At 59.1% G+C, this 16,160-nt stretch overlaps 3 protein-coding genes across 3 annotated transcripts; 1 reads left to right on the top strand and 2 right to left on the bottom strand.

The window, feature by feature from the left end:
* Positions 1-1,198: 1,198 nt before the first annotated feature.
* On the bottom strand, positions 1,199-7,083 carry MTHFD2 (methylenetetrahydrofolate dehydrogenase (NADP+ dependent) 2, methenyltetrahydrofolate cyclohydrolase). The gene is made up of 8 exons (XM_088537782.1): positions 6,963-7,083; positions 4,984-5,168; positions 4,280-4,402; positions 3,736-3,888; positions 3,556-3,663; positions 2,885-2,977; positions 1,756-1,881; positions 1,199-1,421 (listed from the first exon to the last, which is right to left on the bottom strand). Exons 1-8 carry the CDS (start codon positions 7,055-7,057, stop codon positions 1,282-1,284), a joined length of 1,023 nt encoding a protein of 340 aa, XP_088393908.1. The 5' UTR covers positions 7,058-7,083; the 3' UTR covers positions 1,199-1,281.
* Positions 7,084-7,733: 650 nt separating this feature from the next.
* MOB1A (MOB kinase activator 1A) lies at positions 7,734-12,365 on the top strand. Its single transcript, XM_088537815.1, has 6 exons — positions 7,734-7,838; positions 9,754-9,920; positions 10,441-10,534; positions 11,444-11,577; positions 11,665-11,828; positions 12,263-12,365. Exons 1-6 carry the CDS (start codon positions 7,825-7,827, stop codon positions 12,338-12,340), a joined length of 651 nt encoding a protein of 216 aa, XP_088393941.1. The 5' UTR covers positions 7,734-7,824; the 3' UTR covers positions 12,341-12,365.
* A 567-nt stretch (positions 12,366-12,932) lies between these two features.
* On the bottom strand, positions 12,933-14,625 carry BOLA3 (bolA family member 3). The gene is made up of 4 exons (XM_088537823.1): positions 14,593-14,625; positions 13,923-14,043; positions 13,148-13,236; positions 12,933-13,043 (listed from the first exon to the last, which is right to left on the bottom strand). Exons 1-4 carry the CDS (start codon positions 14,623-14,625, stop codon positions 12,933-12,935), a joined length of 354 nt encoding a protein of 117 aa, XP_088393949.1.
* Positions 14,626-16,160: the final 1,535 nt, after the last annotated feature.

Raw genomic sequence — 16,160 nt, 5'->3', positions numbered from 1 at the left:
CCATTTTGTATTTGTCATTACTACAACCCAATAAATCTCAGTTGAAATTAGCCCCCGCTCTCGGTGTGTTTCTGGCGCCAGTTTGCTCTGCTCCTCGCCTTGAATTATCAGCACTTCCATTGCAGGAAGGAGCTGTGGAGGTTTCTGCTGGTGGGGTCAGCAATGCCTCACCCGTGCCCCCAGCTTGAGCCTGATAACAGCAATTGAGCTTCAAACCCCCCTTTCTGTTTGCAGAAAGGTGCTGTCAGACCCCACCGAGCCCCGGATTTTTCTCCAGGCTGTTACCTACCGGCCTCCTCTCCCCTAGGAAGCAGCCACGAGACTGGAGCCTACGTGAGCAGGGCTGCACACAACAGGCCGGGGCTTCTGCAGACGTGACACCACCAGGTAAGGTTGATTTTTCAATGCTTAATCCTAGCTCGCAGGCCTGGGGGGCAGAGGAAGGTTAGGTTAGGTTCTCTTATTTTCTTCTTCTATAATTACAGCAGAGGAGCAGCTGTTGGGGACAAAGGGAAACATCTTCAAGGGTTTGTTCAGACTAAGGGGAGGTGTCTGCTTGATGCTGAGCAAAGTGTGCACAGAATTTGTGTTTGGCCAAACTCGGGGCAAAGCCAGACCCTGCCCTGCTGCAAGGCAGCCAAGATTTGCCTCAGCTAAGGGGTTCTTTCCTTTTTTGTGCAAACACCCCAAGTGCAAACTCCCCAGGCAGTCTGGTTTGCTTGGAAATAACTCCAAGACACACTTTTTTTTCCCCCTCTCTCACTTTTATTTGGTTAGCCTGGATAATTCACCAGACTCTCGCAGGGTTCCCAAGACAGTCCAGGGAAGCCCTGTGTGTGGTGCAGTCACCACCAGCCCCCACGTTGCTCTTTGGTTAGAGGGGAGAAAGGAGTTTTAACAGTCACCATCCAACTAGCAAATCCCAGCCTAGCTGCACACTAGAACACACCTCACCTGCTCTACCGCTGCTCAGGGACACGGAGAGGCTGAGCACAGGCATATGGCTTGTTTCAAGTAACTTCTACAAAAAAAGAATAGCTTAAACTAAGAGAGAGTTGAGTAAACGAGTTTGGAGTGAGTCCGCCCCGACGGGGCATTTGTGGGCACAGAGCCACGACGGAACTAAACGCATGTAGAGTTCAGCTTCGAATAAATACCTATGACCTCAGGAGAGGAAATCCATTTCCAGACAATAAATAAAAAAATAATATTGCATTTTCTATCGGCCTGCTTGGGAGTCGATCTGGAATGTTGCTCTCGGTGCTCCGCAGAGTCCCCGCGTTACGCGCTCAGCGCTTTGAGCTCTTTGGGCCGCAGCAGCTTCTTGGCAGCGATGATGGTGTTCTTCATGAGCATGGCCACCGTCATGGGCCCCACGCCGCCGGGCACCGGCGTGATGAAGCTGGCCTTCTTCTTCACCTCTGTGGGAGGAGAGGCAGTGCTCGGCGATTCGGCAGCGGCACCAGCGCTCGCTGCCAGCTGGAGGTGCCACCGGCAGCATCGCTCATGAGCTCAACTTCCTCAGGCTGCCAGGGTTCAACCTGGAGACACCTCTGTCCTCTGGAGATGTCCCCTGGGCCATCCCTGCTGCTGGCTGAGCCCAAGTCAGGGGAAAAGCCCCATCTAGTAATTATGGTGGGACATCCACTGCTGGACACCAGCTGCATCTGCTCCATCCCACCGCCCTTAACCTTCTCCCCCACTTCTCAGCGCTTCTTAAATGCCCAGAGCCCCAGATGCCAGAGCCTTTTTTACCTTCAAAATCCACGTCTCCGACCAGCCTGGGTTTGGCAGTGACGGGATCCTGCACCCTGGTGATGCCCACGTCGATAACCGCGGCTCCTTCTTTGATCATGTCAGCGGTGATGAGGTTGGGGATGCCTGGACCGAAGGAAACGGGGCTGCTGGAGCTGTGTTTGCTGCAGCCACGGCACCCCGCTGCGTTTCCTTAGCCCATCCCAACCCGGCACGCGGCGACGCTCCTGCACGAGGCCCCGAGCAGCTGGGGGACCCTCCTGCACCGGGGAGGCAGCGGCGTCACCCAAAGACCCCAGCAAAGCAGGGGGACGGGGAGGGAGCAGCAGCTCCAGGTCCCCCCAGATACTGCAGAGGGAGGAACTGCAGCTCCTGCAGTAAACTCTTGGGTGCCTCCTGCCTCGCTAACCCTTTCTGGGTGTTTCTGCAGCTTCTGCTGCCTCTCCTCAGTTGCCAGCAGCTCCACCTTCCCCCCCCCCAGCACTTTAATCCTCTCAGGATCCCGGTTCTTTCTACCTTCTCTCCAAACTGTGTTTCATTCTGCCCTCCCTGCAGGCTCACGCCAAGCACGGACACCCCTGATCAGCAAAACACTTCTGCAGAGGAGTAGAGTCCTCCAGCTCAAGCATCTCCAGCCCTCGGGCAGAACCCAGCAGCTTGAGCAGTTCCTGGGGCTCCAGGTATGGAGCTGAAGTCATCCTTGGGCATCTCCATTGCCTCTGGGTGAGCAAATCCCATCTTTGCACTTCCCATGGAGCTACCCAGGTGTTCAGGAGGCTGCCAGGGCTGTTCGGGGCTCTCACGCGGTGCTCGGGAGCACAAGTCACCCTGCCAGATGTTCCTTTCCATTCCAAAGACACGCAGAGAGCTGCAGGCAGCTCTGCTGGCAGGATGGACCATGGGGCTAAGCTCATCTCGGGCTCCAACGGCTCCTCACCCACCTTCCCAGCCCTGCCCACAGCAGCTGCCAACAGCCACGGAAGAGCCAGACACTTCTGGGCTACCAAAGCTGCTCAGGTGAGAGGACACTTGGCACCGACTGACTGTCACCTCGGCAGAGATTCCCAAAGGAGGTGGCAGCGCAGGGTCCCCCGTGTCCCAGGGCTGCTCCGTGGCAGTCGGGTCTTACCTGCCGCCGCCACCACGATGTCGGCGCGGATCGTGTGCTGCTTCAGCTGCTCCTTGGGGGTGTAGCGGTGGGATATTGTCACCGTGGCGTCACCTGCAAGAGCGGCCACCAACACCGTGTCACCACCGCTACCGCCTGACCCCCGCCATTCCCATCGCTCTGTCCTCAAGAGCGTCTTGGCATCTCGCAGGAACATCAAGATCTTGATGATCCATCACAGGGAGAATCCCAGAAGGGCTGAGGTTGGAAGGGGTCTCTAGGGATCCGGTCCAACCCCCTGCTCCAGCAGGGACACCCAGAGCACAGGATCCATCCAGGTGGGTTGAAGATCTCCAGAGAAGGAGCTTCCACGGCCTCTGGGCAGCCTGTGCCAGGGCTCTGTTCCCTCACAGAAAAGAAATTCCTCCTCACATGGAGATGGAGCTTCCTGGGTTTCCATTTGTACCCATCACCCCTTGTCCTGTCACCACCGAGAAGAGCTTGGCCCCATCTCCTTACGCTCTCCCTCAGGTATTTACAGCCAACAGAGGACAAGGACTTCTGGAGGGGGCCACGAAGCCTTTGAAGGCCACCTGGGGCAGAGCAAGCCCCTCAGCCACAAAGGCCCCAAGCAGCTGTCACCGTCCCGACGACAGCAGGGCCCCGCGGGGACACCGAGGGCTCCTCCCTACCTCCCGGGCGCTCGTGCCGGCCGTCCGTGTGCAGCAGCATGGCGATGGGCATCCCCACGTTCTTGGACCTGCCGGCCACCACCACGTTCCTGCCCAGCGTTGGGATGCCTGTGGCATGTGAGAACCGGTGTCAGGGCGAGCGCCAGCCTCAGCATGAGCCCCAGGGCCACGGCCACCTACCTGTCCTCTTGATGATCTCCCACACGCCCCAGGGGGTGGCCGGCAGCATGGAGTCCTGGTCCAGGCACATGCGCCCCACGTTGATGACGTGGAAGCCGTCGACGTCCTTGTCCGGCGTCACGGCGTTGCAAATCCTGCGCTCGTCGATGTGCTCTGAAATGAAGCAGTGCTACAGCTGCAGCTCTTTCCTCTGGAAGCTGCTGAAAACTTCCAACAAGGTCAGAGCCAACTGCTCCCACCAGAAGGGGCTGGAGGCCCACGGGACAGCAGCCTCTTCAGGGCTATTTTAGGTGGCCCCAAGTGTCACAACCAAGTTTGAGCTCTGACTTCGGAAGGTGACACCAGCCACTCCTGCAAGTCCCCGCAGTGAAATGCAGAGAGCAGCTGCCCCGTGGAGCTGCTCAGGCCACTCCTTTGGGCTGCAGCAGGGCAGACGGCAGCTCTCCTGCCATGGGGTGATTCCCATGCTTCGCCCCAGCTGGCACACACAGATGCTTCCCAGCTCTTCCCAAGAGGCAGGAAAGACGGAAGCCTGGCTACTCACCGGGCAGAGGAAGCTGCACCAAGAGGCCATCCACGTTGGTGTCGTTATTTAGCCTGCTGATGAGGTCCAGGAGCTCCTCCTCCGTGACGGACGCTGGCTTGAGGATGGTTTCGCTGCTGATGCCTGCGCGGTCGGGCAGAGCGCGGCGTTAGCGCCTCATCCCTCACCGCCCCAAGCAGCGGCACTGCGGGAGGACCATCCAAAAACACCAGGGTCCTCCCGAGCACGCGGAGCCTTTGGGAAGGGGGTGGTGGGGTGAAGACGCAGCTGCACATTCCCAGAGACCCTCCCGGGGGTCTGGGATCGGATCACGCGGTGCCACAACCCCCCTTGGCAAACTCGGGGCACCGTAGGGCAGCTGAAGGAGCAGGATTTGGGCTCCCAAGTGTGGATAGAGTCACAGCAACACGCTGGACCAGGACTGCACCCTGAGCAGCTGAGCAAAGGCAGCAATCAGAGCTCCCCATGCTCAACGTGTGTGGGGACCACACTCCAGAAAGAGCTTGATGTTGCATTATTTTTTTAGTATTTTAATATTTTTCCAGGGCACATGCAAACCACATCCGTTACACCCCAGCAATGCTATGGGGGCAGCTGCCGGGGTAAATGCTGACTGGAGAGGACCTGCCACCCTGAGCGCTTCCCCCAGCCAAAGTGGGACATTCACCAGCCCCTCGCCCCCTCTTTCCATGGCCAGGACCCACCTACGTCAGCCGCTGCCTTGGTTTTGTTGAGGACATAGGAGTGACTGGCCGGGTTCTCGCCCACAAGCACGACGCTCAGATGAGGCCTCTTGTTCCCGGCTGCCACCCACTGCTCCACCTCGTGCCGGGCTTCCTGCCGGATCTGCCGGGCCAGCTTCCTCCCGGAGATGACGACCGCGTCGTTGCTGCGGGAAAGAGAGCGTCAGCGAAGCCAAAAACACCTCCGATAGCACCAAAGCTGCGGGCAACCGCCCCCCAGGAAAAGGGGCAAACATAACTGGCAAAAATGAGCAGGAAAGGTTTCAACCATTTAGGTATAACTTTGTGGCTTGAAAATTGGACACTGGGCAATGAAGCTGTTGGAGAGGCCAATTCATTTGTGCAAGCTGAAAAAGCCTGGGGGGAAGAAAAGCATATCCTCTGGAAGGGTAAGGCGGCAGCGGTCTCTTCTCCGGCACGTTGCGGGTTTGCTGCTCGTTCCCGTTTCCAGCGAGCCGGTCGCCCGGCCCCGCTGGCCGCACGGCTGCTCCACTACAAAGGGTCGTCCCACGCAGCCAAGTTTCCACCTGGAAGGGCCTATTGAGCAACCAGGGATCACGCCTCCCACGGATCCCTCGGGAAGGGAGAGGCTCATCCAGGACCTTCCCAGGCCCTCAGAGCTCCAGGGACACCTGGTTCCACCCCCCTGCCAGGCTTGAGGGTCTCCAACCTTCTCCCAGAGCCGGACAGGACGGATTTGCCACCGCAGGGAACGGCTCCTCGCTCACGTTTCCAGGCTAAATCGGTAACGGGAACGCACAGGCAGTGCCAAGAGCATTCCAGGCAACTGGACACCCGGCGGGATATAGAAAGGCTCGCGGGAAGCGGAGCCGAGGCGGGCGCAGCTGCCCGGGGATTGCGCACAGGCCGTTCACCTCCGTTCGGCCGCACGTTTCAGCTCCATCTGCACATGGAAGTCGCGCTCGTTCCTCGCACGTCTCCTGTCTGCCCCCTCCGAGCGCCGTTTTCCTGCCAGACCTCCAGCTCCAGGAGATCTTAGTGCCCAAGGCTAGATATGGCCCTGGATATTCCCAGATATTCCCGCAATCCTCACCCCAAGCAGGTGGGGATGCTCCATAGGGGCCCCCTTCCCAAACCACAGAGACAGGGCAATTCCTGGAGCCAAGCAAAGCTCCAACAGCCCGAGAACCTACCGGATCCTTTAGGGAAATCCAGGATGCGAGCGGTGCCGTAGGGAAGCACAGAGCCATGGAACTGCCCTTGCCACCCACCCCCAGGACTATCCATTGCTGCAGTTTCTCCACAAAAACATCCCACCCTGGAGCAGCCACCTGCGCTGCAGGTTCCCAAGGGATCTCTCCAAGATCCCTCGCAATCTCAGCACTTTTCCAGCTTTCTCCAAGGGTAACAGCACAAGCCTCACCCTGCAGTCTGGGCAGTGTCTGGTCCTGCACGGAGCCACCGGCAGGTGAGACACCCCTTATGCTTAACACGTTTTTAAGGAGTAGGGGATACTTAGGGAAACAGCGAGTGCCCATTCCCAAAAATGGGAAAAAACGGAGGTTCCAGCCCAACTGCAGCAGTTCCCTGGACGGAGCCCCCCGGTAACGCGGCCGGGGAACAGCGCGGGCTCCACACGCAAGGCGGGAGCGGGATTTCATCAGCCGGCAGCGCCCGCGGCGGCCGCTGGGGGCCGCTCCTGCGTTCCCGGTACCGGCGGCGGCCCCGGGGCTCACGGGGAGGCGAGGAAGGGGCTCGGGCACCGGGGTCGGTGCTGGAGGTGCATAAGCCTCGTCCCTCGCAGCCTCCCCCCCAACCGCCCCGCACCCAACGGGCTCCACAACTGGAATGGGAGGGGGTAGGAAGATACCGGGCCCGGTGCCCCGGCGCCGGTGAGCCCCGCTCCCTCCGGTGAGCCCCGCCCCTTTCCGGTAAGCCCCGCCCCTCCCCGGCTCTTTAAGCGCTCCCACGGCCCCTACCTGGGCGCCGTGAGGTGCAGGCGGCGGCTCCGCGGCCCGGCGGGGCCTGGCGCGGCGCGGCCCAGGGCGCGGAGCGGGCGCAGCGCGGTTGCCATGGCGACGCGGCGCGGGGACGGCGGGCACAGAGGGTCACACTGCGGGGGACGCGCGAGGACCCCGCCGCCAGGTTTATATAGCAGCGCGGGCGAGGAGGCGGTGGGCGCTGATTGGCGGCGCCGCGCGAGGGGGCGGGGCGGAGCCGGCGACGCCGCGCGGCCATTGGGTGCGAGGGCGCGAGGCGCTCGGGAGACGCGGTGGGCGGGCCGAGAGGGAGCGGAGGGGCTTTGATTGGTGGCGGCGGGCGGGGCCCGTGCTCCGTAGATGGGCACGGCGGCGCTGATTGGCTGCGCTGGGGAAGGGGGGAGGTTACAATAGGGGCTGAGGTCACGGCTGTAGTAGTACCCAATGGAGGAGGCGGGGCTAGGCCTATAGGGAAGCCCTGACCCTATATGGAGGTCATTCCCCCATAGGGGAGTCCCAGCGCTATAGGGAGACCCTGCCCTATAGGGGAGCCCCAGGCCCATAGGTGCCCCGAGAGCGGCTGCCGGGCGGGGCGGTTGCCATGGCGACGAGCCGCCTTGGCCCTGCCCCCTGGCGGGGCCTCCATCGTAGCCCCGCCCCCTCGCCGGGCGGCCCCGCCCCCTCGCGCTGTTCACAACCCCGCGGCGCTGCCCCCCCCGCCCCCCTCCCCGTGCAGTCTCGCGGGAGCTCTCGCGAGAGCGGCGCGAGCGGCCGGGCGCGGCCCGGAGGCAGCTGGGCCCGCGCGCCTCGCCTCGACCGGAACCGGGACCGGGCTCGGCCCGGCCCGGCCCCGGGCCTCGCCATGAGCTTCCTCTTGTGAGCGCCGGCGTCCTGGGGAGGGGTGGTACCCGGGATGAGGGGAGGCCGAGGGGATGGGGGGCTCTGGGGGGCCGTGAAGCCTCTGAGAGGCCCCAAGGGGGAGCGGGGAGGCCTCGGGCTCTGCGACGCTTCCGGGAGGCCGCGGCGGGTGTTTGCGGAGGCCCCGGGGGGGCCGTAGGGGCCTGAGGAGGCCCCGGAATACTGGGGGGCTCCAGAGAGGGGTTGGGGGGAGCCCTGGGGGGAACGGGGGCCTCGAGGGGAGGCCAGAGCCGCCCGTCGGGGGCGTTTGACGCGCAGAGGCCCCCGGGGGGCTGGAGGCTGCGGGGCGGGGGGAGCCTCGGGGGAGGCCTTGGGGGCTGTGGAGGAGCCCTGGGGGCGCCGGTGCTCCCGGGAGGGAGGGCAGGGGGGCCCAGGAGGAACAAGCTCTGGACTGGGCTTTAGGGCAGCCAGAAGGTTCTGCGGAGCTCGGGATGGGGGTTTTGAGCACGGGAAGAGCGGGATGAGGCTGGGAAGAGCCGACCCTTGTTCCAGGGGCTTCCTGCTGGGCAGGATTCTGGAGCACACGGGAATGACCCGCGGCAGCGGGGAGGGCTCGGGCCCCGTTTTCGCGAGGGGCGCACGGGCTGCAGCGGGAAGAGGCCGGGAGCCTCCTCAGGGAGCGGGAGGCAGGGTCGGCTCCGGAGCGAGCCCGGCGCAGCCGGCCCTCCCTTTGCACCGCAGGAAGGGGCGGCCGCTGTGCGCAGGAGATAAACCCAGGGAGCGTCGCCCCTTTCCTATCGCTCCTGCCACCCGAAACCACGCGCGGAGGCCCCGGGGCGGATGCTGAAGCCACCCAGCTTTTCTCCCTTGGCCCAGATGCTTTTCAGGGCCCCTGCGTGAAGAGGAAGGGCCCATTTGGGGCCGGGGGCTCCAGGAACAGAGTCTCCAAGTTGCCAAGGGGACCTGCGGTCATGGCGGCAGTTTGTGCTGCAGTTTGAGCCCGAAGCTGCTACTTTTGACCCCAGTAAAACCCACGTAGCAGCAGCCGCTGAGTTTGGGGCTTTTGCGGTCGACTAAGGTGCTGCTTCCCCTCTTTTTGTTGCCCTGGCCACTGCTATCGCTTAATTCAACCCCTGCTAATTGGCGTTCTGGGTCTTTGCACCGAGTGTTGCTTGAGATGCCGTAAAAAGGATGCGGAAAAGAGAAGTCTGCCCACGTCCTGCGCGCAGTGCCCGGCTCCTGAAATGAGTCGAAGGTTTCCGCGCTGGCCCTAGTGATATTTGTGCTCAAACACCTGGTGGGCTGTGTGCCCGAGGTGGGAAAACGCCGTTTCCTCTGCGTGTTCATCTGTGTTTGGGCAGCGAGGGCTGAGCAAGGAGGTTTTAGGTGACGTTTCTCTCTGTTCTCCCCGAGAATGGGGGTGATAGCGGTTGGTTGAGGCCTGTAGTCCCCTCCTGTCACGTTTCCAGGCTTGTTTTTTCTGTAGATAACGTGGCCATAAGGTCCCACCTCAGAGCACAGCACTTTCCCTGCCTAAAAAGAGCCATAAGTGCTAATTGAACGTAAAATAAGTGAATAAGTCGTGGTGTTTTCTCAAATACAGGGTAGTTCTTGTGTGGATGTGATTCCCTCATGGGACTTGTGCGAGCAGGGTCTTGTGGAGGGCCAATTCCCCAGATTGCAGGTCCCACCAATGCTGATTTCCTTGCCCATCTGCAGTCGGGATTTCTCCTGCTAAATCTGCAGCAGGTGGCTGGGGTCTTGTCTTCTTGCGAAGCCACCAAAACGGTTGTGGTTTGTGCTCCATCCTCTCCAAAACGATGACGAGAGGCCGAGGGGAAGGAAGGCCTGGTAAAAGTCACCCAGCAAGGGCCAAACACAGCAGGAATTAATCATTTCAGCCTCTTATTTTCCGATAATCTCTCTCCGCCAGTGGCAGCCGCTCTTCGAAAACCTTCAAGCCCAAGAAGAACATCCCCGAGGGCTCCCACCAGTACGAGCTGCTCAAACACGCCGAGGCCACGCTGGGCAGCGGCAACCTGCGGCAGGCCGTGATGCTGCCCGAGGGCGAGGACCTCAACGAGTGGATCGCCGTCAACAGTGAGTCCTGGCGGGGAGCTCGAGCACAGACACACTCTGCTCCTCGTCCTTAAGAGAAAGAAGCCCCTAAATCAAACTACTTTTGTGCTCGCAGCTTAGAAAGGTGTTTTATCCCCCCCCGTTTTCGTTTTGTTGTTGCACGTAAAAAATCCAGCGTTAATTCTGGCAGCTGCACAAAGCAACTCGATTTGCTCTTAGTGGTTGCTCGGCCTGGCCTTCAACTCCAGAGGTTAAAGGGATGGGGGAAAAAAAGCAGTTTCTGAGCAAAAGGAGGGAAAGCTGCAAAGATTCAGGTTAAAGATGAGTTCTGGTGCTTGTCAAAGCTCCCAGGGTGGAGGCACCGCCTGCTCTGTTATTTTTTGTAATTTAAGTTTCCACGCTGCGCCCAGCGTGAGCCGCAGACCATGTTGCGGGCTCAGGGAGCAAGAAATCCCCGGATTGTCCCAATATCCCAGCGCCGTGCGGGGCGGGAAGGCTGCGTTGCTCCGCGGCGCTGAGCTGGCTGCGCTTCCCCTTCCAGCCGTGGATTTCTTCAACCAAATCAACATGCTCTATGGGACCATCACGGAGTTCTGCACCGAGGCGAGCTGCCCCGTGATGTCTGCGGGACCCAGGTAGGGAGTTTGTCTTTTGCCTCTAAACTCGCAGGAAATCCCTTTCCTTCACCCATATCCCTGTCCCGATACCAGTTTAGGTCGGCACGAAGGCCCCGCTCGGTTTTCAGAGCTCTTTTAGGAGGCTGTTTTTATGAACGGGCACAAGGAGCGAACAGAGATGATGGCTCTGAGCTAACTTGCCAGACGTGCAGAGTTTATCCCAAATTCAGACCCACCTATCCCACATTTTCTTGTGCGTAGAGAGCAATTTATCACCAAAATCTCCAAATGTGCAGATTTTTTCTCCAAATCTTTTCCCAGGAGGGAAATTCTTTTTCCTCCCTCACATTTCAGCCCGTTACTTGGTGGAGCGGAGCAGCACAACTTGTTCGTGCGCTTGGAGGAGCCTCCTTGCCATTTGGGACAGGGATCTGGTGCTGGTCTCTTTTCAGTGGTGACCACTGATAGAACTAGAGGAAATGGCCGGAAACTGAAGCACCGAAAGTTCCACAGGAACTTAAGGAAAAATTCCTTCCCAGTGAGGGTGCCAGAGCCCTGGAACAGGCTGCCCAGAGAGGTTGTGGAGTCTCCTTCTCTGGAGATCTTCAAACCCGCTTGGACGCAGCCCTGTGCCACGTGCTCTAGGTGACCCTGCGTGTGCAGGGGTTGGACTGGATGATCCCCAGAGGTCCCTTCCAACCCTAAGCATTCTATGATTCTATGATCAGGAGCCAGGCACCCTCAGCTGTATTTGCAGGGTAGAATCCTGCCCGTGTCTCGAAGCAGCCGCAAAGTTCCCGTTTCTGGGGCCGTTTCCGCTGTCGGCTTCCTGCCGAGGCCGCGTCGTCCTTCGCCCGGGACGTGACGGCGGCTTTTCCGGCGGCTCCGTGCCCGCTCCCACGCACAGCTCCTTCCCTCCGCGCGCAGGTACGAGTACCACTGGGCGGACGGCACCAACATCAAGAAGCCCATTAAGTGCTCGGCTCCCAAGTACATCGATTACTTGATGACGTGGGTCCAGGACCAGCTGGACGACGAAACCCTCTTCCCTTCCAAAATCGGTAACGCGCCTCGGGCGAAGGGGCCCATCCGCAGAGGCAGCTTCGCGGCCGGCCGCGATGCTCAGCCGGCCCTTTCGGTGCTTCCAGGCGTCCCTTTTCCCAAGAACTTCATGTCGGTGGCCAAGACGATCCTGAAGCGGCTGTTCCGCGTCTACGCGCACATCTACCACCAGCACTTCGACTCGGTCATGCGGCTGCAGGAGGAGGCGCATCTCAACACCTCCTTCAAGCACTTCATCTTCTTCGTGCAGGTCAGCAGCTGATTTTCCTTTCCCTCTTTTCTACTCTTTTCTCCCCCCCGCCCCTTTTTTTTTTAGTCTATCCCCCCTCCTTGTTTTTTTACTCTTTTCCTGTTTCCCCTCTCTTTTTTGACTCTTTTCCTTTCCCTGCTCTTTCTACTATTTTCCTTTCTCCACCTGTTTTCTATTCTTTTCCTTCCCCCTTGATTTCTTACTGTTTTCTCTCCCCTTTTTTAACTCTTTTCCTCTCCGTTCTATTCTGTTCCCATTTTTTTCTATTTTTTCTTCCCCCCCATTCTATTCTCTTCCCCCCTTTCTCCCCTCCAAGCTGATGGGCAGTAGGGAAAGGAGCTGGAGCGCGGTGTCTGGAGCGCTCGGAACGATGGAGGCAGCGTCCGGAGCTCGAGTTGGGCGTTTTCCAGCAGCTCTTTCTCCGTTTCCCCCAGGAGTTCAACCTGATCGACAGGCGCGAGCTGGCCCCGCTGCAGGAGCTCATCGAGAAGCTGGGCTCCAAGGACAGATAACGCGGCGCCGCTTCCCGCTTCGCTCTCCCGGAGAAGCCGGAGGGCACTCGGCAGAGCCCAACTTGAGGCCTCGGCAAAACCTCGCTAGAATCTGCAGCTAGTGAGTCCCGTTCAGCTGTGTCATTCCAGCCTGCTCTAGAACGGGGCTCAGCGTGCAGCTTTCCAAGGAAGCAGCTGTGACTTTGGAGCAAAACAGCTGCAATTTCCCTCTGGACTCGGCCACGGAAGCCAAGCCCGGCGCTGGGTGCCCGGGAAGAGCCGGCAGCCTCGCTTATCCGAACTGCTTCTTGACAATGAGCCTTAAAGCCCCTTCCTGGCAGCTTGGGGTGGGAGCGGGACACGGGTGGACAAAGTGCCTCAGTGCTGGGGCCGCCTCCCTGCCCGGGCAGGGGCCTCCAGCAGCAGCTTTTCTATGTGCAACCTTGGGAAGGGGGAGCAGGGACCCTCCTCCTCAAAAAGGCAATAATAAAGTTTCTCCTTCCCATTCGTGTTCTGTGTTTGCACCCCAAACCCTCCATGTATCCCTGGCTGCGTTTGAGCTTTGAAATGCAGCACTTGAGCCCAACACACGGACACAGCAGCTTTATTGAGGTCACTTCCCATTTTCCCGCTCCTGGCACAAGCTCTTGGCCGGAGGCAGCTCCTTGGGGATGGAGGTGAAGATGCGCAGGCCGTGCATGGCCTTGATCTCCTCGCTCAGCGCCTGCGGGCAGAGAGGCACCAGGTCAGGTCACCAAAAAAGGGGCTCCAAAGTCCCCAAGCTCCGAGAGCAGCAGCCCCCTTCAAACGTGGGGCTCTGTCCCCCACCTGATTCACCATCTGGTGCTGCTGCACCATCCGCTTCTCCCGGAATTCCTCGGATTCAATGTGGATTTCATACATGGCCCCGCAGCCACCTGCAAAGGAAATCGAGGCGCCAACGTGTCACACGCTGGATGGCAGCAGATGTCCCTGTCCCCTCCTTAACTATCCTGTGTGCGTAAAGTTACACAGGACAAGTTCCCTGTTCCAAAATGTGTGGCCTAGTTGGGAAAGAAAAAAGTGAAAAGAATAAAAGGGAAGAGGGAGACAAGGAATGGAGGGGAAGAAGTCAGGCAGGAAGGGGTAAAAAACAGGTGAAAAAAACAGCAAAGGGAGAGGGAGTTAAAAAAAAAGAGGAAAAAGTCAAGGAGAGAAGGGGGTGAAAAAATGGGCGGGGGGGCAGAAGAAAGGGGAGAAGGGGGTGGAAAAGGGACAAGGAGAGAAAAGGGATGAGAAAAAGGCAAGTGGAAAAGGGGGTGAAAAAGGCACGGGGAGGAAAAAGGAAAAAGAAGGGGGGAATAAAAATAGCAGAAGGGAGAAAGGAGGCAAAAAAAACAGGAAAGGGGAGAAAAGAAGCGGGGGGAAAAGGAAAGGGGAGAAAAGAAGCAGGGGAAAAAAGGAAAGGGGAGAAGAGGGGAGAAAAGGCGGGGGAAAAAAAGGAAAGGGGAGAAAAGAAGCAGAGGAAAAAGGGGAGAAAAGAAGGAAGAAAAGAAGCGGAGGAAGAGGGGGGAAGCAGGGGGTAACCGGAGGACGGGGAAAGGGCGCGGGCCGCTCGTCTCACCCGAGATGTCCACCACGCGGATGGCCGCGGCGCGCGGGAAGCGCTCGCGCAGCGCGCGGGTCACTCGGGCCTCGCCGTCGCTCTGCGCCGACAGCGGCCGCCACGCGCCGCGGAGCAGCAGCTGGACACGGAGCCGCCGCTCAGCGCCCGGAACCGGCACCGGAACCGGCGGTGGCTCCTCCGCCGGTACCGCGCGGGGGCGGGGGGGGGGGGGGGGGCAACAAGGCTGCTCGGGGGCTGCCAGGAACCGCCCCCCGGGGGCGTTACCGGACCGGGAAGGGGGCTCGGTCACCATTATCGGGACCGGGAACCCAGGAAGCGGGGGGGGGGCGGTTCCGTCGCCGTTACCGGGGCCTCGCCGGGGTCGTCGCCGTTAAACAGCGGGGCCGGGGGGGGGAAGGTGCCCTTGAGGGGGAGCGGCCACCGCTTGGCCGCAGGGCCCCGTCACCGCGACCGGGAGGCAGCGAGGAGGCTCCGTTACCGGGGATGAGGGGGTTGGAGACACAGAGGGAGACACGGGGAGACCCCCGGATAAGGGAAGGGGGTCTCGGACACGGACAAAGCGCCCCGCCCCCTGGACTGGGAGGGGGGCAGTGACACACGGACGGACACGGGAGGGGACACGGGGACAGACGCGGGGACACGGGGGGGGAAACACGGGGACACTCACGGGCGGGCGGCGCAGCAGCCCCGCGGCGGCCATGGTGGGCGGCGCGCGCGCCCGCTGCCGCTCGCGGCGCCGTCCCGCGGGGTCACACGGCGCCCGCCCAATGGCCGCGCGCCACGTCACGGGAGGGGCGGGGCGTCCCCGGCGCGCGGCGCCCTCCGGCGGCGCGGCGGAACCGGGCAGGCCACGCCCACACCCCGCCAGGCCACGCCCACACCCCGCCAGGCCACGCCCACACTCAAGCCACGCCCCCAGGTCGGGAGACCCCGCCCCCCCGTGAAACAGCAACCAAAAAGAGCCGCTGAATTTGAGTGCAAAAAATAAATATAAAATTTATTAAAACACCCACAATATTTTAAAGATATCAGGAATAATACATTTCACCAACCAGCTGGCGGTGTGTAACTCAGAATAAAATACAAATTAAAAAAAAAATAATAATAAAGAGAGGGAAGGATCCAAACTTGCAATTTTTTTTTTTAGGCCTCCTAAAAATAAATTTACCGAAACGCTGGAAGGGTTGGGAGGGAAAAAAGTGTAAGATAAAAACACCAACAAAAGAAGGGGGAAATTATACAAAATAAAATTATCGGCATAAATTTACTGTACTAGTAGTATCTACAGTTTAATACACATTAATCCTATTGCCTTGAGACATTGTAAAGATCTACTGCCCGTCACTCAACCCCCGGAGAAAACTTCATTTCAAGTAACCACAGTCACAAGTCGACGAGAATTATAAGGAGAAATTAAAGGAAAAAAGGAAAAACACAAAAAAAAAGGAAAAGAAAAAAGTTAAATCTTCAAGTGTGAATCACAAGGTCGCCGCTGTTGAGGGGCGAGAGAGCCGGGTCCCACGGTGGCCTCCGCACCACGAGGCTTGCAAAATGGGGAAAAAAGAGAGAAAGCAAAAAGAAAAAAAAAGGAGAGAAAAAAAACAATGAAATGCAAAAGAAATGTAAAGCAAATGTAAAGAAATGCAAAAGAAATGCAAAGGAAGTGCAAAGGGAATGCAAAGAAAATGCAAAAGAAAATGCAAAGGGAATGCAAAGGGAATGCAAAGAAAATGCAAAAGAAAATGCAAAGGGAATGCAAAGGAAATGCAAAAGAAAGGGAATGCAAAGGAAATGCAAAAAAATGCAAAGGAAATGCAAAGGAAATGCAAAGAAAATGCAAAGGATGCACAAAGGAAGTGGAAAAGAAATGCACAGGAAAAGCAAAAGAGAAGCAGAGGAAAAGTAAAATAAAGGCAAAGGAAATGCAAGGGAATAGCAAATGAAATGCAAAAGAAATGCATGGGGAATACAAAGGAAATGCAAAGGAAAAGCAAAAAAAAAAAAGGAAAAAAAGAAAATAAAAGAAAATAAAAAAGAAAGCAGGGGGCAAAGCCAGGCGGACGAGCGCGCTCGCCGAACGCCAGGACAACGGCGCCACGGCAGCCGCCGGCCGCCCCGCGCTGGACGGACGGACGGACGCCGCGAGGCCGCCAGCGGCGCCCCCTCCCTGAACGATGGGGGCGAAAGGAGGGCAGAAACCCGGAAAAAGGACCAAAAAACCCCAAAAGAGATATA

Source organism: Tinamus guttatus, unplaced genomic scaffold, assembly GCF_059628265.1.
Source record: "Tinamus guttatus ecotype Peru unplaced genomic scaffold, ASM5962826v1 Tinamus_guttatus_pri_ptg000866l, whole genome shotgun sequence".
Taxonomy (NCBI): domain Eukaryota; kingdom Metazoa; phylum Chordata; class Aves; order Tinamiformes; family Tinamidae; genus Tinamus; species Tinamus guttatus.
This window is presented reverse-complemented; position numbering and strand designations above follow the sequence as displayed.